The sequence below is a fragment of the Rattus rattus genome, chromosome X (genome assembly GCF_011064425.1).
Source record: "Rattus rattus isolate New Zealand chromosome X, Rrattus_CSIRO_v1, whole genome shotgun sequence".
NCBI lineage: Eukaryota > Metazoa > Chordata > Mammalia > Rodentia > Muridae > Rattus > Rattus rattus.
This window is the reverse complement of record NC_046172.1, coordinates 23562133-23583423: the sequence shown is the minus strand read 5'-3', so window position 1 is coordinate 23583423 and position 21291 is coordinate 23562133. Positions and strand designations below refer to the sequence as shown.

The following is a 21291-nucleotide window of genomic DNA, read 5'->3' as shown; positions in this document are numbered from 1 at the left end:
CATTAAAACAAAACGGGAAGAAGACATGCTTGCTTTATAGGCAGGAAGCCCTGGATTCAATCCTCAGAACTTCCTGAAATCGGTATGGTGGTTCAAGGAGTTCAAGGTCCTCCTCCAGCCAGGGCAGCAATATAAGGCCCTGACTCAACAAAAATAAAATGAAGGGGGTATATCCTTGTTGGAGACTCTGACTCAATAAAATTAAAATTACACGAAGGAAAATAAACCATGTCCCAAGTGTAAACTTGTTCAAAAAGAAAACAAGGGCAAGGTATGGTAATAAATGCCTTAATCATCCAAGTACTCAAAAGACAGGCATGTGGATCTCTGAACAGAAATAAGTAGTGCTTTTCTTATCAGACCCTAGGAGTTGAATGTTTTAGTTAAAATAATGTTTTACTTAAAATACTGGCAATACCTTTTCCTTTTTTTTTTTTTTAAAGGAACAGAACTTACAAACTCTCTCTCTCTCTGATGTTTTTCATCAGCTTCTTTTATCAGCTGTGTTGTTTGCTGAAGTTTGGCATCCACAAGCTGTTGTTGCAATTCCTTGTGTTTGAATACTTTATCAATATGCTATGGAAAAAGAATTCCTTCCATCACTTCATGAACACAGAAACACAATGGGGGAGGAGATAGAAGATGTTACAACACCTATTAATACTACACAGTTAGGAATTCTAGGTCTTTCTGTCTCTGCACCTAGAGCTAGGCATCATCATAAGACAAAGATCAAACTAATAGATCTGTAGACACAGTGCTTTTTCTGCCCCCCCCATTAAATTTTGCTAAATTCATCAGTTGGTTTTAACTGGTATCATTTAAGTTGTCAGATGCTTTCAACTGATGATTTCTGTCCAGTATCTGCGCCAGTATCTGATACGATCATACCCAGATTTGCTGAGTTGGGTAGTTGAACCACGTAAGATGCTTGGTGCCGTATAGACACTTGGCAAAAGCTTGCATTTCTGAGAACCGGTAAGTGGCTGGCTGTATACACTGAAGCCATCAAAACATGCATGCCTTTTCTGGAGCTGGATACTGATAAGTGACAGGGAGAATGCTAATGGGTGATGAGGTAGCCTAGGTATTAAGAACATGGCAGATGATTTCTTCCCTTATGAATATGATGAACATGCCATGGTATTAATCACAAATAACAGGATTCAAATAGGGTTTTCTAATTTGCTACATCTATGTGGAAGAAGACAGCCCATTAATAAAACTGAAAGAATCAGAAGAAAATGGTGGTGGGGGAGGGTTAGGCAGATGTTTCAGCAGTTACACGAGCACATGGCTGCTCTTCCAGAGGACCCATGTTCAATTCCCAGTACCCACATGGCAGCTCACAACTGTAACTTCAGAACTCCAGTTCCAGAGTCTCTGGTGCCCTCACACACTCATGCAGGCAAATACCAATGCATATGAAATTGAAAAAAGAAAAAGAAAATTAGGGCTAGGCCCACGCCTTTAATCCCATCAGGAGGATCTTTGTAAACTCAAGGCCATACTACTCTACATGGCAAACTCCAGGACAGCCAGGATTACAGAGAAATGCAAAAAGAAAACCAGGTCTTGAATAATTTAATAATAAATTTTAGCCTGTATGACAACAAAACCACAAAATAAGCTCTCAATAATAAAACAGGACAAGAAATCTTAGATTTTGGTGATGAGACATAAACTAGTAAACAGATAGGCTTTATTTGGTTCTTAATTCTTTTGTTTTTAATAACAGAAAAATAGGAATGGTTAAGAGCTCTTGCTGCTCTTCTTGTTGTTGCTCTTGCAGAGGACCCAACAATGGGCAGCTCACAATTGCATATAATTCCAGTTCCAGGGACTCCAATATCTTCTTCTGACCTCTTGGAGCACCCACACACATAAAATTTTAAAAGAAAAGCAGATATATTCTAGCATTAAATAACCACTTTTTAGATGAGAAAATGACATGGTCAAAAAGAATTTTCTGATTTATACACTAAATATCTACAAATGGGGCCGGAGAGATGGCTCAGTGGTTAAGACTGCTGCTCTTCCAGAGAAATCTGGTTTGAATTCTAGCATTTACATGGTGGCTTGCAACCATGTGCTGACTCCAGTTTCAGAGGATCTGATACCCTTCTTGCCTCCTTGGGCACCAGGCACATGTGCACAGACACATGTGAACAGAACATCCATACACATAAAATAAGTTTTTTCAATGAGTTCAAGACAAGAGCTAGGGAAACAGCTTGGGAATTAAATGCAAGTACTGTTCTGAGCTTGGATTGCAGATCCTTGGGCATATCTCAAGCACCTGTCATTTCAGTTGAAAGGGATCTAATATCCTCTTTGGGCCACTGTAGCCACTGCACTCGTGCGCAAATCCATAACCAGACAAAGACAAACATATGATTTAAAATAGACTTAAAAACTTAAAAAGTGTTCAAGGCCATAGTGAGACACTGACTGAAAAAAAAATCCTAGACACCTGAAATCTTAGCACTGAGGAAACAAAGACTACATTGGCCGTGAGTTCCAGGCCAGCCAGGGATACAGTGAGTTTCAAGCCAGCCTGGGCCACAGATAAAGGTCATACCTAAAACAACATAAAACTCACAAAAGGCCAGGAGTGGTGGCACATGCCCTTCATTCCAATATTCAGGAAGCAGGGGCAGGCAGATCTGTCTTACAGACTTGAGTTCCAAGACAACCAGACTACACACAGAAACCCTGTCTTAAAATAACCCTCTCAACTCCTGCAAAACAACAAAATGAACCTCATAAAAGACAGAGGCCTGGGGCTGGAGAGATGGCTCAGTGCTTAAGAGCACTGACTGCTCTTCCAGAGGTTCAATTCCCAGCAACCACATGGTGGCTCACAATCATCTGTAAATTGGATCTGATGCCCTCTTCTGGTGTGTCTGAAGACAGCAACAGTGTACTCATAATATAAAATAAATCTTTTTTTTTAAAAAAAGGGACAGAGGCCTGTGGTATAAGTTAAATGATAAAACATATGTAGCATACACAAGGTCCGTGGGATTGATTTCAGCATTAAAAGATAAATAAAGGGGTTGGGGATTTGGCTCAGTGCTAGAGCGCTTGCCCAGGAAGTGCAAGGCCCTGGGTTCGGGCCCCAGCTCCGGAAAAAAAAAAAGATAAATAAAAAAATAAGGTCGAAAGAAGCTATTCAGAAGCAGAAGCCCTCAGAGTATGGCCAAGGCCCTGGATTTAACCAATGGCGCAATTAACCAAAAACCTAAGTAAAAAAGAAATTAGGTTTTTACATGTAAAGCTGGGCATATTTTACACATGCCTGTAGTCAGCTACCTGGGAGGTTCAAACATGAGGATCTATTTAAGTCCATGAACTAGAAGCCACCCATGGTGATAAGCAAAACCTAATCTGACAAAAAACAACTAAGCTAAACCCTGAAACATAGACATAATGAAATAGCTATAGATACTGTATAATCTCAAATGTTTGAGAAGCAGGGTATTCTAGGGCCAAATATTTAGTGGTTATTAGTCAAGATAAGAAAACAATCTGTGTTATAAGAATCGCCATCTTCTAGTATTACATGGAACTGGTATTTAATAAGACTCCTGGAATTACCTTACCTATTCATGCAGATAGATTCTCAATCCTTCTGGTTATGCAGTGGTTTGATTCTTTCCCTAGTCAATAACCACACTTCTGCTACACATGGACAGAAGTTTAAAGTATCCTGCAGCAGTGAACAGAAGGCACTACTAAACAGTGAGAAGCAGTACAGAACAACTTAGTGCTATTACCTCTTCCCTTAGCGCATACTGCTCAATAAGCTTCTTCAGCTTCTCTCCCAGTTCAATGTTCTCCTGTCGCAGTTTGGCATTGTGTATGTCATGTTGTTCCAACTGAGCTTGGATTTCATTGAGAGTTATCTGGAAATGTGCTGTTGCTTCCTTCCGCCGTTCTTCCTCCTCTCGTGCCTGCTGTATATTTTCCTCCTTAGGACCCAAAAGAGTTTCTGTTAATAGGAGACCTATGGACGGAATGCTCAAAGAAGGTGCTGTGCAGGCTACTCAGGAGCCGGAGAAGGGGATGGCAAGTTCAAGGCCTGCCTGGGCCTACAGAATGAGTTAAAGAACAACAGTCTGGGCAACTTAGTGAGACCCTGTGTCAAGCAAAAAGGAAAATACAGGAGAAAAGTGCTTGTTGTCCAAGCCTAAAGACCTGAGTTCAAATTAGCACCTACATAAAAGTAGAGCATAGCAGTCTGTGCCTATAATCCTAGCTCTGGGGGGGTGTTCCACATGCACACCCACAGGACCACCCCAACACACAGATGGACACACATACACATACATGCCAAAATAAAAAAAAAGGTTGGAGATGCAACTCAAGGAAATAATTGTTTGTCTGGCATATGGGGAGAAAAAAATTTGCTGTGGAAATGTTCACTACACTTCTGCCCTGGCACATTCTGTCCAAGGTAGTTTGCCCCCCTTACTTAGGATCAGAAAGCACACTTCTTTTCTCTTTCTCATACAGAGCACTGAGCTATATCAATTGAGGATTATATGACTCTCTACTAGAACAGGCTTCTTGATAACCACAGAAAGAATCAGATCAGTCTGAGCAAACAGCCCCTCTTTCAGTTTACATTGTAGATCAAAGTTCTAACTCCTGAGAGGTCAAGAGACCAATAGCATCCTTATTTTAAAACTTTAAAATTTTCAAGTATATTTTATTAATGCATTAGTTGGGTTGGGATGGGAGTAGGTTAACTGGGATTGAAACAAGGGCCTTGAACACATAAGACATGTGCTCTCCATATAGGCTAAATCCCCGGCCCACTTTTTAGTTTTCATTTTGAGAGATCTCATTTAGTTGTCCAGGCTGACACTGAACTTGCTCGATAGTGTCTTGAACTTGCATTCTTCTGCTTCAGTCTTCTAACTGGCTGTAGTTATAGGCCTGTGTCCCTAACCTAGTACCACCTACTTTAAGATCTAATTATAAAGGTTCAGGGCTGGAAAGATACCTCAATGGTTAATACTTGTTATTGCAAAGGACCGAGGTTTGACTCCCAGCATCCATATGGTAGCTCACAACCATCCATTAACTCCCTGTTCAGGGTAATTCCAATTCCTGATGCCTGCTTCTGACCTCTACAGCCAGGAGCACAGATACATGCAGGCAAAACATTCATACACATAAATACATCTTTTTAAATAAATTAATAAATATGAATGATCAATAGTAAAGAAGGAACTGAGGAGATGGTTCTGGGATTAAGAGTATTTACTGGTTATAGGACCTAAGGTCAGACCCCACCATCCAAATCAGTTGCCTCAAAACCACCTGTAACCGCAAGGGATTGAGGTTCCCATCAAGAGCATACTATAACTCTTTTTTTTTTCTAAAAACAAGAAAGGAAGCAAGGGGGCTGGAAAGGTGGCTCAGGGGTTAAGGGCACTGACAGCTCTTCCAGAGGTCCTGAGTTCAAGTCCCAGTGATCACATGGTGGCTCACAGTCATCTGTATATGGGATCTGGTGCCTTCTTCTTGTCTGTAGGCATACATGCAGGCAGAAAGCTGTATATATAATAAATCTTTAAAAGAGGGAGGGGTGCTGGAGAGATGGCTTAGTGGTTAAGAGCACTGACTGCTCTTCCAGAGGTTCTGAGTTCAAGTCCCAGTGACTACATGGTGGCTCACAACCATCTGTAATGGGATCAGATGCCCTCTTCTGATGTGTCTGAAAATAGCTACAGTGTAATCACATACATAAAATAAATAAATAATTGTTTTTTTTTTTTTAAGGAAGCAAATGATAACTCCCATCTGGTGAGAAAATCATGTCCTAAGTTAAATGCTGTTGTGTCTAGGTCCTTGGGATGTAGATGGGAGAGAGGACATTTGCTCAGTGTCCTACCCTATTATACAGAAGGACAGAAGGATAGGCTAGTTACAAAGTTAAGGTTCTTTTCATGGATTTTTTTCTCTTTTTCCCTGGATACCAATTCATACCTGCTTACTATTCCTACATAAATTTGCCAAGATCTAAATGCTACTGCCAAAAGTGCTCAGTAACCAAGAGCTAGAAGTCAGCCAGGAAACTTGGGCAGTGCAGTGCGGCCATCCACCTGAGTACTCGACAGCACTCCTTTCTCACAAACTCTAAATGTACTAGCTTCTCATTTTATGACAGCTACTTTAGTGCTCTGCAAACAAAAAAAAAGACAAAATGAACACTGGCAACTCTGAGCTTTTTTAAATCATGGCTTTAAGAGGTGGGGGAGGGAGGGAGAGGGGGAGGGAGGGAGGACTGGAGAGATAGGTCAGTAGTTAAGAGCACTGCTACTCTTGTAGAGAACTCATGTTCAGTTCCCAGCACCTAGCAAGTGGTGGCTCATATCCATCAGCATCTTCAGTTCAGGGAGACTGACACCGTCTTCTGGCCTCCTCCAGCACTAGACATGTACATGGTATACACGAATAAAAAAATCTTTTAAAAAGAAAGTTGGGAGTTCCATGTTTACTCCATGTGACCAAATATGAGGGAATCCCTCTTTTGAACAGGAAACTCAAATTCAAAAGACAAATGTTCTATCAGTCTCACATTATATTGCCTCATTCACAACATCAGCCCAAGCAAACCAGAAACAGGGTCATATCTGGTCTCTAGATAGGCAGATTTCAAATTGACACAAGATAACCTTTTGTGACATCACTTCGAAACAGTAAATCAACTAACCTTTAAGGTCTTATTATGACGTTGAAGTTCCCTGCAAAGAGACTCCAGTTTGCTTCTTGCCAAGATGGCCTTGCTGTGTTCACTTTGAAGGTGAACTTTCTCTTTCACGATCTGGGCTTGCTTCTTCTGAAGAATCTTCATTTGTTTCTGAACATTCCTGCTTTCTTCCAGCTAAAATTAGCAAGCACTTTACATTCAGAAAACATAGCAAAAGCCCCCATTCCCTAAGTGAAGGCTAGGACAGTCAGCTACCAGCTATGTGATTTTCCTATTTTTTCTTTTTGAGACAGTCTTGCTATGTAGCCTGGTTGGCCTACAACCCTCAATCCTTCCTCAACCTGAGATCTGGAATTACAGGCACTAAAGCCAGCTAAGAGCTATGGCTGGAGGGATGGCTAGGCAGCTAGGTGTACTTACTAATCTTCCAGGGGACCATTTTGGGGTCCAGCACCCATATCAGGTGACTCAGAACTGCCTGTAATTCCAGTTTCAAAGGATCCAATACTTCCCACACACACACACACAGAATCAATCAAGATGAATATTCAGATGTCATGGCCTCAGCCTGTAATCACAGCACTCAGGAGGCTAAGGCAGGAGAATTGTCATGATTTCAAGGTCAGCTTAGCGCTATATGAGTACAAGCTCAGTCTGGGTTACAATATGAGCCCCTGTCTTTAAATATACAAGCCAACTAACTATTAGGCTAGAGAGCAATGCTTAAGCAGAGGAACAAAGAGTACAGGTCCTAGCACAAGTCTGTAACTCCAGCTCCGGGAGATTTGATGCCCTCTTCTAGCCTCCTCAGATAATGCATTTATACGCACACCACCCTCAACCCAGTGATAGAGCACTTGCCTCCCACAAGTAACACTTGGGGTGAGTGAGGATCCCATCCTTAGCATGACTAAAGGGAGGCAGGGAGAGACCAATACTGCATCGTATAATTTTATTCCAACTGTTTCATGCTATGTGAAGCCACCAACCTCCCTGTACTGGTTGTAAGGAGAGTATGCAATTTGGTGTGCGTGGAAGACATGACCTGAGTATTTCTTCAGCCCCTTAGATATCTATCTTCAGAAAACTTTTTTTTCCAGTATTCTTTTTTTTTTTCTTTTCGGAGCTGGGGACCGAACCCAGGGCCTTGCGCTTGCTAGGCAAGCGCTCTACCACTGAGCTAAGTCCCCAACCCCTTCAGAAAACTTTTAATTATTCAAGTTCTACTTTATTATAAAAAATTTGTACAACTATTATCAGGCCAAGAATACAGAGGGAAATGGAGATTGGAATCTTAAAACCTTCCACATTGGCCTGGTGACCTTGATTTGTCACCTTTGCCTGACTTCAGAGATTAATTATAGCTCTCTCTTGTTTCAAATCAGTGATTCATTGGCAATTTAGACTCCTAATTTTCCAGCTGTAATCCTGTGTTTTGAACTGATATACTTGATATTTCTCCTCCCAGAGTTATATCTTTTGGGTTTAACCCTTTGTAAAATGAGCTAGCCCCTATCCTGGCCAGAACTAATTCAGCTGGTAAGGCCAGTATCTCTTGAATTTCTCTTTGTTGGTTAGCTGTCTATAGACTATTTTCTGGCTATTAAGATTTGCTGAAATCCAAACATAAAATACAGGATTATTAGGAATGAAGAGATTGCTCAGTGGTTAAAATCATCAGCTACGGGGTTGGGGATTTAGCTCAGTGGTAGAGCACTTGCCTAGCAAGTGCAAGGCCCTGGGTTTGGTCCCCAGGTCTGAAAAAAAGAAAAAAAAATCATCGGCTACTCTTCTAGAGGATCTGGACACAATTCTTAGCACCCACATGATTCTCATAACCATCTGTAACTCCCTGGGTTCAATTTCTAGCATGTAGAAGCAGCTTACAACAGTCTGTAACTCCATCAAGTCCCAGGGGATCCAATAACCTCTTCTGGTTTCGGACAGCACAAGCATACATGGTACACAGGCATACATGTAGATAAAATACCCACATACATAAAATAAAAGAAATTTAATTAAAAATTGATTTACTGAGCTTTTGTCTTTATTTTTATTATAAAAGGAGATGATGTGTTAACAAGTTAAGATGGCTTAAGGGGAGGCTTGCCACGCAAAGTTCAATCCCTAGAACTTACTCTGAGAAGTTGTCCTCTGACATCCACATCCACACTGTGGGGCTCAAGGGTCAGCACTCTTTCTCTCACACACAAACATACATATAAAAGTCGGAATTAATGTGTGTGTTATTTAGAAATTAATATTGAACCTTATTTTTCTAAAAATACACACAGACCACTGAACTAAATTTAGAACTTTTTTTTAACTAACTAGGACTCAAGGATCCTGCAATTTTAGGTTAGAAGCAAATGAATCCCTTTCAAGGTAACATCTATACTAAGATGGCCACCTTACCAACCTTTCTGAACAGCTTTTACTGAAGAAATTGATGCTGAGTCACAAAGAGCAAGAGTGCCACCTTGTGGCCCATCAAAACACCAAAAGCATCACAGAGGAGGATATGGGAGGTCATGTCTGCAATCCCAGTTAGTCCTTGGGAAGGTAATAAAGGCAAGATCAGGAGGTCAAGGTCATAATTGACAACATGAGTTCAGACTGACCAGGGACAAATAAAGCTGTCTGTAATAAAAGACCAAACCAACCAAAAAAAAAAAGAAAAACTTTCCAAACTATTTCCAGACACTTCTTTAGAAATTCCTATGGGAAGAATTGCTGCTCTTGAATATGTGAAGTTGTCCAAGCTTGGACTAGGCATGGCAATGTAACTCCGGAGCTAAAGAGTCAGACTGAACTGCTGCAACTACTCTGCTCCAGGGTTCCTGTGCTCACTAATCCTTTGCTGTCCCTTTTATGTTATTTCTTTTTTTTTTTCCCACGTGTAAAGATTTAATGGGAGAACGAGACAAGGGGAAGGGGTGAAAGAGAAAAGAGGGAAGAGAAGAGAAGAGAGAGGGAGAGAGAGAGCTGAGAAAGTCTGCCTTTTATTTGGAATATGACATAACTACTCCCAGGTGGAGTTGGGAATTGAACCAAAGGAACACTGGGAATGTATGGTCGTTGCCATGGCAACAGTGACCAAATGGTGTCGCTGTTGGAGGTAAAGGCAATTCCTGATACCAACATGCCTCCCTTTTTCGTATCATAAAAAGGAAAAAAGGGAGGGGGAAACTGAATATTGTTGTTAAATATCGGCCAGCACCCATCTGGATAAAGCACACCAAACTAACACCCACAGGGTTCCACGTGGAGAGATTTAATGAGTGAAGAGTAGAAAAAGAGAGGAGATGCAGCTGGCCATGGGCACGTGGTGGGAGGGGGGAGAGGGCAAGATCAGAGAGGAACAAAGAGTAAGAGAGAAGAGCCCTTTTATGTTACTTCATTTGTATACTCCTAAATAAATTTTTAAAAAGCAAACACCAGGGTTGGGGATTTAGCTCAGTGGTAGAGCGCTTGCCTAGCAAGTGCAAGGCCCTGGGTTAGGTTCCCAGCTCGAAAAAAAAAAAAAAAAAAAACAAACACCCTTTTGTTTTTCACTGTTGACATTAGTACTACCAAGGAATTGGTATTTTTGCTTTAATAATTTATTTTTAAAGATTTATTTATTTTATGTATATGAGTACACTGTAGCTGTCTTCAGACACACCAGAAGAGGGCATCAGATCCCATTACAGATGGTTGTGAGCCACCATGTGGTTGCTGGGAATTGAACTCAGGACCTCTGGAAGAATAATCAGTGCTTTTAACCACTAAGCCATCTCTCCAGCCCTAATAATCTCTATTAATTTACACTACACAACTACATGGTGACTCCAGGATGTCAAATTCTGGATTATATTGCTACAACTCAATAAAATTGTTGGTATATACCTACTAATCAGAAACTATTGGGGGCACGGTGGGCTATAGGCTTTGTCATATAAAAAGGGTTATTCTATGCTTCTCTCAAAGGGTCAGATGGAGATAAAAACTGGAAAGGGCTCCTATGTGTTTCATTCTGATCACTTCAAGGTAAGAAGTAGGGACGTTCAGGTTGAAAATCTGGGGAGGGAGGTAGGTATCAATGCCACAAGCCAAGAAGCGCCTAGGCAGACAGAGATTCTTCTGGGAGTGATGTAGTTGTTTCAACAGCTCCAAATGAGAAGGGCAAAGAGCAGACAAAAGAAGCTACCCAGGAACAAGAGTTCACTTTGCAGTTAGTCCTAGCAGACATAGAGGATTCTTCTAGATCAGCTTCATACAGCACACTGTAGATGTGGCACAGCACATCTCAGATGGAACCCACATCCAAATTAGTAGTACTCATGACAATGTCATAGTAACGGAGATTCTAACTGCTGGTTTGGAAAGCCAGAAAGGCATGCTTCATGTCTAGCAGGGACACTAACAAATTAATCAAAAGTACATCCCACACCTCTGCTTATATTCTTCCTCTGTGGAGACCTCTGATTACTTCTTACACTCAACATAGTACAAGACACATGCTCCATGTCTAGACAAATAGATATAGGTTTTGGACAGTATCAGAATTGCTGAGTGCTAATGACAAGCCACTTCCCATTTTCAAAGTTTGCCATGGATTTTTTTTTTTTTTGAGCAAAGTCTTGGTATATAGCCCAGGCTGACCTCAAACTGATAGACTCACCTGCCTGCCAAGGACTGGGATTAAAGGTATAGCCACCACACCAGCCATCATGTACTTTTAAAAGGTATTTAAAAACCCACTCTTAGTCAGGTGTGGTGGTCCAAGCCTTTAGTCCCAGCATTCAGAAAGCAAGGAGACAGAGTTTGAGGCCAGCCTGGCCTATAAAATGAGTTCCAGGATAGCCAGGGTTACACAGAGAAACCAAATTCTGCTTTGAAACCAGCCATCCAACCCTCTCCTCCCCCCAAAAAAAAAAAGAAAAAAAAAAAAAAAAAGAAAGAAGGAAAAAAAGGAAGAAAGAAAGAAACCCACTCTTACTTGTGGACAGTTCAGAAAAAACAGATTTTAATTGGATTTAGCCCACAAGCTACATAATACATGTATTTTCCTGGTATACACATAAATGAAATTCTCCAGAGTGCTGGCTTCTAGATATTCAATTCATATGACATTACTAAACTTTTTCCAGAGTTGATGGCAAATGTGTATACCCAGTAGCACTGTACTAAAGGTCATGCAGGAGCTGTCAAGGTGCTCAGTGGTTAAGCTTGCATACTGCTCTTGCAGAGGACCCAAGTTTTCTGTTCCCAACACCCATGTAAGGAAAGCTTAAAACTGCCCATAATCCCAGCTCCAGGGGATCTGAAGCCCTCTTCTGGTATATATGTGTATATGCACACAGAGCATTCCTATATTTAAATAAACTTTCAAAAAGGTTTTGCAGTTGTAAAAATGCTACCTTAAGAGCCAGACTGGTGGTGGTGGCATGAGCCTTTAAGCCCAGCACTCAGGAGGCAGAGGTAGGTGAAACTGTGAGTTCATGGCCAGCTTGGTCTACAGAACGAGTTCCAGGAAAGCCAGGGCTACACAGAGAAACCCTGTCTCAAAAACAAACACAACAACAAAAAAGGAGCAGACATGATGGTACAAGGTTGTGCAAGCCTTTATTCCCAGCACGCAGGAGGCAGTGGCAAACACTGGTGATCTTTGCTGAATTCCAGGCCAGCCAGGGCTACATAGTGAGACCCTGTCTTTAAGAGAGAGGGAGGGAAAATGGCATCTCATTGTGATCTTCCTCTCTGACCAGTACACGAAATTAATAACTCTATATGTCTTTTTTGGGTCGTTAGCTAAGTTATCCTTGGTTTTGTACTTCTATGAAATGCCTCTTTCCTATCTTATGACGCACTTTCCACTGGTTTTTGTCTGTTCCTTTCATGTTTGTAACTATTCTTTTATTTTTCCATACTGTTGTTTTACTGTGCTAGGAATTGAATCTAAGACCTTATACATATAAGATAAATGTTTGGGCTGGAGAGGTGGCTCAGCGGTTAAGAGCATTCACTGCTCTTCCCGAGGTCCTGAGTTCAAATCCCAGCAACCACAATGGTGGCTCACAACCATCTGTGATGAGATCTGATGCTCTCTTCTGGTGTGTCTGAAAACAGCTACAGTGTACTCATCTATAATAAATAAATAAATCTTAAAAAAAAGATAAATGTGCTAGTTGTTCTTTCAGGTGTATCTTTTAAAATGTTATGCATGTGAGCATTTTGCCTGCATATATCCCACAATTATGACACTTTCCTGGTACAAAGGCCAGAGAGGGCATCAGATCCCCTGGAACTGGAATTATAGTAGGTTGTTAGCGGTCATGTGGGTGTTGGGACTCCAATCCCAAATCTTTTGGACAAGCACCTAGGTGTTCTTAACCACTAAACCATCTCCAGCCCCCTTTCCATCTTCTTGATACTAAATCTAACTCTGTTGGAAACACTGTCCCAGGTTTGCAATGTCATCTTTCAAGGTACTTTGAATTCTTTTTTCCTGGTATATACTCAATCTGGGGCTGGCAAAGGCTAGGCAAGCACACTACCACTGAGATGTATCTCTAGCCCTTTTCATTTTAAGGCAGGGTCTCACCCAATTGCCCATATAGCCTCTAACTAGTTATCTTCTTGACTCAGCCCCTCAATAGCTGGCATTATAGGCCTGCACTAATAGGCCCCAGTCTTTAAGGTATTTACTGGAGGCACATACTGATTTCAGTAGACCAGTCTGTACACTCTTTATTTATTTGCTTATTTATTGTATGTGTATATACCATGACACAGTCCCTTACTAGTTCCATCATCTTTTTAGTAAAGATTTATTTATTTATTGTATGTGTGTGAGTACACTGCCACTGTCTTCAGACACACCAGAAGAAGGCCCCAGATCTCATCACAGATGGTTGAGAGCCACCATGTGGTTCCTGGGATTTGAACTCAGGACCTCTGGGAGAGCAGCAGAGACTGCTTAGCAGTCTCTCCAGCCCCCAACTCAGTCATCTTGCTGGCCCATTTTTTTTTTCTGTTTTGTTTTGTTTTTTCAGACAAAGTCTTGTTGTATAGCCCAGGCTGACCTGAAACTCACAGCAATCCTCTGGCTTCAGCCTCTGAAGTGTTGGAATTACAAATGTGAACTACCAAACCTAGACAATTTGTTTTAATTCTTTTAAAGCTATTTAATTTTGTGTGTCTCTATGCATGCTTGAGTGGGTGTATGAGTTCCTGCACAAGAATGCAGGAGCTCACTAGGGTCAGAAAAGGCATCAGACCCAATACTAAAACTGGAATTCCAGGCAGTTCTGAGGGACCTGTGCTAGGAATCTAAGCCATGTCCTCTGCCAGAGCAGTACGCAGTCTACTGTTGAGCCCAACTTGTGTATTTTGATAATGCTTTTTCACAGTGTAAGAGACCCATCCCAAAGGTACTCAGTGGATTGCTTTCTGGACAAGCTTGAGTATATGAGTTCAAATCCCCAATACCTATATAAAAAGCCAAGCATAGTTATATAAATACATGTTATCCCTGTGTCATTTGGGGGAGAGATCTGTGTGTTATGAGGACCACTAGTTTCAACTTTAGTAAAAAAAAAAAAAAACCCTCTCAAGACAGTAAGATGGAAAGACCCAGTGACCTTCCACTAACTTTTTTTTGCCACAGTTGTATCATTCCCCCAGCACCACCCCCACATATAAGGGGAGGATGAGAGCCTTACCACTTACTATCTCAACTAATGGGTTACAGAAGGAGTTATCCAAGGCCAGCTTAGTCCATATAGCAAGTTCCACAACAACTAAGGCTACATAAGACTCTATCTCAAACAATAACAAAAACAAAAGAAAACTAGATCTTTTCTTCCAAAGTTAGGAAACTATTAACTATTAACAGATCTAAATATTATCTCAAAAGATTTTTATTGAAACAAGGTCTTATATCTCAAGCTGGCTGGTCTCAAACTGCCTATGACACTATGACACTGAACTGCTAATCCTGCCTCTACGCCTCAAGTCCTGGGATTACAGGTATGCACTACAATATTGTTTTATACAGTGCTGGGAATGAAACCCAAGCTTCACACATGCAGGTGCACTATAGGCACATGGCACACACACGTATGTGGGTACATGCATGCACGCACGTGCATACAAACACACAAACACACACACAAACGCTCTCTAAATAAATAATTCCTAACACTGAATTTTACAAAATTTATTCTAGCTAGGTACAATGGTATATGCTTATAATTTTAACTATTAATATTAAGACTCAGGCAAGAGGATCAGAGGAGCCCAGAAGCTGAAGACTACATCCACAATAAAACCAGACCCTGTTTCAAATACAAAGGAAAGGAAACAGTCTACACCACAGCTTAGCACTATGGTGTTCTCTATGTGCTAGAAAAATCAGTTGGGTGTGCTGGCATATACCTGTAATTCCTAGCACTGGAAAGGCAGAGGCAGAGACAGGCTAACTTCTAGGAGTTATTTAATCCCAACTTGGTCTACATAGCAAGTTCTAGGCCTGCCAAGGTACATGGCAAGAATTTGTCTCTAAAAACCAAGAATCAATCAATCAATCAATCAATAAAACAAAATCATGAAAACCATGAAAGACCAATAGATCAGATTCTCTCTTCCAATTTTTGAATAAAATATTTTGCATTTTAAGCTATATCAAAATTATATTTTAAAAAGCTTATCGAGCACACACAATATTGTTATATTTTATGGCCCTTAAAGTTATGATTGAATACTCACGAGATCAGCATATTTCTTACAGAGAGCCGCCAGCTTTTCCTCTGGGGTTGAAAGGGTGTTTAGCGCTTGCATCAGTAATAAAACTTCTTTTCCTAATGATTAACAAGGTAAGAAATAAGTCCTGAATAATAATAAGAGAAAATATGACCTCTGAAGTCACCAATACTTCCCATGTTCTAATCTCAGAACAAAATAATTTCTACCTACGACAAGAAATAATGGTATTTGCCAGTTCAGTTTTGTATTTGAGCTGGGTGTGTTGTCTTAAACCATTACTTGGGACATGCAAAAGATCCTCAAGTTCAAGACCATCCATCCTGGGCCACAGAGTGAGACCCTGTATCAGAAAACCACAGCCAAATCAAACAAACTCTTTAGTGACACAGCTAAGTAGAACAACAGTTGGTCACTGTGGCCTGGGTTTAACTCTCAGGAAGGTGAGGAGCTACTTTTACATTCTGGACTGACAGACCCTCGTCTGTTCCTCTTCCATTCCCATCCTGGATTTCTACACTCACTAGCACTGCCAGCTAAGAATTCTCCTGTCTAACCATTAGGTGTCTATGCTAAGACAAATGGCAGATTCAAAATGGCAAAGATGGGGCTGGGGATTTAGCTCACTGGTAGAGCGCTTGCCTAGAAAGAACAAGGCCCTGGGTTCGGTCCCCAGCTCAGGAAAAAAAAAAAAAAGAAAGAAAAAAATGGCAAAGAATATTTTTAGATGATATTTTTATTTTTTAATTTTTACTTTTGTGGAGATGGTTTCTCAATAGCCCTGGCTGTCCTGGAACTCATTATGTAATAGACCAGGTTGGCCCTGAACTCACCTGCCTCTGCCTCCTGAGTACTGACTGATACTAAAGGTGTATGCCACTATGCCTGGCTTAAAAAAAAAAAAAAATCACCATTTTCTTTCTTTTCTTTTTCTTTTCTTTTTCCTTTCTTTCTTTCTTTCTTTCTTTCTTTTCTTTCTTTCTTTCTTTCTTTCTTTCTTTCTGTTTTTTGACTTGCTTTTGTGTATGTAAGTGTTTTGCCTGTGTGTATGTGCATGACATGTGTACCTAGTGCCCACAGAGGCCAGAAAAGTGTGTCTGATTCCCTGGAACTGGAGTTACAGATGTGCTGGGAACCAAACCTGGATCATCTGCATTAGTTTGAACCACTGAGCCATTTCACCAGCCCCAAGACACCATTTTCACTTTTAAAAATGTTCACTCTTACAAATGAGCTATCTCATCAGTGACTGGTATACAGATTCTCATGGGGAGGAGAAACCAGAATGACCTCAAAACTGAATACTTTTTAATGTGAGCACAGTGGTGGTTTGAGCCTAGGAAAGATCCCAACAGAGTAAGATGCCTTTGTCTACCTCTAAAAAAAAAAATGAGAAAACTTTTCTATCCACATAAAATTTTATTAGTAAAACCCAAAAGCCATTTGGCCCAAAACTAATAATATCATTATGAGAATTTGTAAACTCTAACACTTTTGTCCTACGTTTGTTTGTTTTCAGTGCTAGAACTTTTTTATGTGAAACATAATTTGCATACTACAATTCACTTTTAATTTACTTTTAATTTAAAAAAGAAAAAGGGCTGGAGAGATGGCTCAGCGGTTAACACTGACTGCTCTTCCAGAGGTCCTGAGTTCAACTCTCAGCAACCACATGGTGGCTCACAACCATTTGTACTGGGATCCGATGCCTCTTCTGGTGTGTCTGAAGACACTGATCGTGTACTCACATAAAATAAATCTTTAAAAATTTTACTTTCAATTTAATTTTTTGTTTTTAGAGAAACTCTGCCCAGGTTGGCCTCGAACTCCTAGGCTCAAACAATCCTCTTGCCTCAGCCTCCAGAGTAGCTGGAATGGTAAGTGTACTATTCACCTGCATAAAATTCACTTTCAAAATACATAATTTTGTCTAGAGAAAAGCTAAGAAATGAAAAAAATATACAATTTAGTATATTCACAAGGTTGTACAATCATGACAACTATCTAATTGGTAAGTGTTTTTATTACCCCTAAAACAAACCATACCCAGTAAGGGTTACTCCTTGCACCTCTATCTACCTCAGCTCTGGCAACCACAAATCTACCTTCTGTCTCCACAACTTTCACAATTCTGGATGTCTCATACAAGAGAATATGTACAATACAGAGCATTTTGGGTCTGGCTCCTTTTACACTGCATAACAGTTTGCTATATTCCTCCATGAAGACTGTACCAATGCTCCCTTCCCTCCTATGCTAAGCAGTATTGGATCATATAGATTGACATTGTCTACAAACTTCTGTGTATACAAGTTTTTAATCTTCTTGGGTATATATGCCTAGAAACAGAATTACTGAATTGCTTGTTCATATAGTGAGTACTGATTTAGGAAAGGTGCCATTTCTAAGGAATTAAAATTACTTTTCATATTCCTTAACTTTTACATTTTGAAGAGGAGAGTATGTTAATAAGAAAGGAAACACAGGCAAGCTATGGTGGCATGCACTTATAGCCACAATTTGACTTGGGAGGTTAAGACAAAAGATTCAGGTCAGAGTCATCTTTGGTTACAGACTGAGTTCAAGGTTAGCCTGGGCTACATACAAGACCTTGTCTCAAAACAACAAAACAAAAAAGAAAACCCCTTCCCAACAGAAAGGTACCTCTAAACATATAAACACCTACAGAGCTGAGTGTGGTGACAAACCTTTAACCTTAGGGAAGATCAAGGCCAGCTTAGTTTACATACTAAATTTCACATCAGCCAGGGCATAGTGAGGCCATCTCAAAACAAAAACAAACACCCCTTATCAATCATGGATGTAAATTATGTGGTGGAAAACTTAACTGCAGCACTTAGGAGGCAGAAATAGGTGGTTATCTATATAAGTTTGAGGCAGCCTGGTCTACATAGCAAATTACAGGCCAGCCAGGTCTACATAGTGAGACCTTCAAAAAAAATTAAGGGGTAACCAGTGAGACTCAAAGGAGATTGCAATCTTCATGAGATTCAGCATATTACAAGATATTGCCTAGAATGCATGAGGTTCAATCCTTGGGATGGAGGACAATGACACAATAAACAACACACAGTTTAACGTTCAGCCAGGCATGCATGCCTTGATGCACTTGGGAGTTAAGTCAAGAGGATTAGGAGTTAAAAGCCAGCCTCAGTGATACAAAGTTTGAAGTCAGTCCAAACTATATGAAGTCCTTGTTTCAAAAAACCAAAAAAGATTAAGCACATCACAATTTTTTATCTAAATCACAAGCTATGTAGAAGAAAGCAAAAAATACCTTTGAAACCTTAAGTATAGTTTCTGAAATAGTTAACATACTGCCTATAGAATTTTATGTCTGGTCCTTTTTTATTGTTTTATTTTTCAAGTCAGGGTTTCTCAGTGTATCCCTGGCTGTTCTGGAACTCTAGATCAGGCTGGCCTCAAACTCACAGAAATCTACCTGCCTCCGTTTTCTGAGTGCTGGAATGTCTAGTCTTAAACTGATTAAATATATAGTTTCCCCATACTTTTTGATCAGCCTAGTAAAGATGCAAATAATGCAAGTCAAATGCCACTCTATCCTCAAATTTTATCAAGAGTTGATTCTTGATTATATAGAGAAATAACTAACTATAATAATAACTCCTATTCTTTCCACCTCCTGTACTTAACTGCAGCAAGCAAGCTGACTATCCTGAGGTAACAGGGGTTTTATACTGACTCTGTGTGTGTTTCACAGTACATGTGTGGATGTTAGAAGACAACTTGTAGCAGTTGTGTTTGACAATTGTGGGTCCCAGGGATCAGACTGAGGCTTATCACCAAGTACCTCCACCCACCCGGCTACCTCACTGGCCCATAACAGGTGTTTTAGTTAAGCATAACCAACCTAGCAGTGTTCATGATCACCTGTGTGGGACACAATGTGAATAAAATGACCAATAGGTGAAACATGCAACTAATGACCAGACTTATTACCTAAGGTCTTCTCTTTGTTCCTGCTGCACTCTGAATCTTGCTGGCCATCAGGAGGACCTGTTCGAGCTTCTCGTCCAGGAATTTCTTCTCTTGTCTCCTGTGTACAGAATACTGAGCTCACCAAATTTCTGTTGTTCGTTACAAAGTCACTGCCTTCATCCCCTTCCAGTGAATGCTTCTTAGTTGTACCACCACAACTGGAGTCTTGATGTTGAAGAATATCATTTGCTTGAGAGTTACATACCATGTCTGCTTTTACTCCTAACTCACAAACTCTAGCTTCTTCCATTGTACCAATTTCAAACTAGAGGAAAGAGGAGAAAGATGGAAAGAGTTAAATTGACTGGAATCAATATTTATAATCAATGGCATGCCATAGCTTAATGGTTCTTTTACTCAGTGGTTTGCGTTTTCCATGTAAATAAGGGAGCGTTTGAGTTTCACTGAGACATGATCTAAACTGTTAAACATGAGGCTATTAAAGTAAAGCAGCCGGGCATAGCTCTGAGGTAGCAGTGCTTTGCTTTAAGAGCCCTTGGGTCTCATCCATAGCACTGCCAACAGCTAAAGCTAAAACTAAGCTTAAATATACATGCACTACCAAAGGAGACAAGAATGCCAGTTAGTAATAAATCTAAACTTATTCCCCATAAAATTCATGATTTAAACATAATTAATGTCTTTTAAACAGTGCACTGTCCCGAGGTGCAAAACGCTAACTATCCTGTTATCTTAAAGATGACAGGACAGTGCAGCTAGCTCGCTAGGTGGCTATCCACCAAAAACTATCTCCCAAAGTATCTAGTGCAGTAGGAACTGAGGGACAAGTGGCAGCATCCAGGCTGCCACTTATATATCCCCCAGTCTGTTGACCTCCATGTTAGTCCAGGCTGTGAGTGTCACTTTAGCAATCAGATTTTTATTCTTAGAAGGACATGGTCTTGGTCCTCCATCTCTTCCCCACTCTGGTTAAATACGAGGTCACCAAGGTGCTGTAAGATGGCGGGGTCAGAGGACACAAGCGGCCTAGCTCAAATTCCATGCACATACAGGAAAGCCATTCTCCCTGCAAAAAAACACACACTGGAACATTAGGTGGATAAATAATGAACCTCTATCATGTTATACCCTAGGAATTGAGACAGGTATGTTAAATGGCTCTATCACTAATATGGAAGGCATCCATAAAAAAACAAACCAAAAAGGCATTTACTCTGGTTTTCTTCTCCCTTGAATCATTGTTTTTACCTTATATTCTTTTATCATATCTTTATTCAAGGCAGGGTCATGCTATGCATAGCTCAGAGGCAGTGCCCTTACATGTACATACCTACACACACACACACACACACACACACACACACACACACACACACACACACACACACACAAAATTAAAATAAAATAAAATGTATTTCAAATTGTAGCATATCCAAACCGAAGAACTAAAAATAACTGAAGGGTCGTGTAGACGGGAATGAAGACATTAAGGTCACTACTACTTATCTTGTATTATCTACGATTGATATAAATCAATTTCTGTGCTTTTATGGTGTTGTTTTCCTCTTAAGACAGGGTCATGTGTAACTCAAGCTGGCCTAGCATGGACTATATCTCCAAAAAGGCCTTGAACTCCTAGTCTTCCAGATACAACGTCCCAAGTGTTGGAATTGCAGGCCAGTGACAATGTTCTCTGGAGAACAAATTGGCACTGCAATTCTTTGGCAATATGGATAGCTTCTAACCCACTTAATTCCACTCCTAGGATTTCGCCCAAGTGTGAACATAGGTGCACTGAAAGGCCAAAATATGTTTAAAGCAGCACTACTTGGAACGATCCT

The 21291-nt window shown here is 40.5% G+C and overlaps 1 protein-coding gene across 2 annotated transcripts in view; it reads right to left on the bottom strand.

The window, feature by feature from the left end:
• Txlng (taxilin gamma) overlaps nt 1–21291 on the bottom strand; it is a 45652-nt gene that overhangs the window by 7951 nt on the left and 16410 nt on the right. For both annotated transcript variants that reach the window (XM_032889679.1, XM_032889680.1), the window contains exons 2-6: nt 19451–19754; nt 15476–15567; nt 6728–6898; nt 3780–3974; nt 457–576 (exon numbers count right to left, since the gene is read on the bottom strand). In XM_032889679.1, coding sequence (XP_032745570.1) covers nt 457–576; nt 3780–3974; nt 6728–6898; nt 15476–15567; nt 19451–19754 — 882 coding nt within the window. The remainder of the gene's footprint in view (nt 1–456; nt 577–3779; nt 3975–6727; nt 6899–15475; nt 15568–19450; nt 19755–21291) is intronic.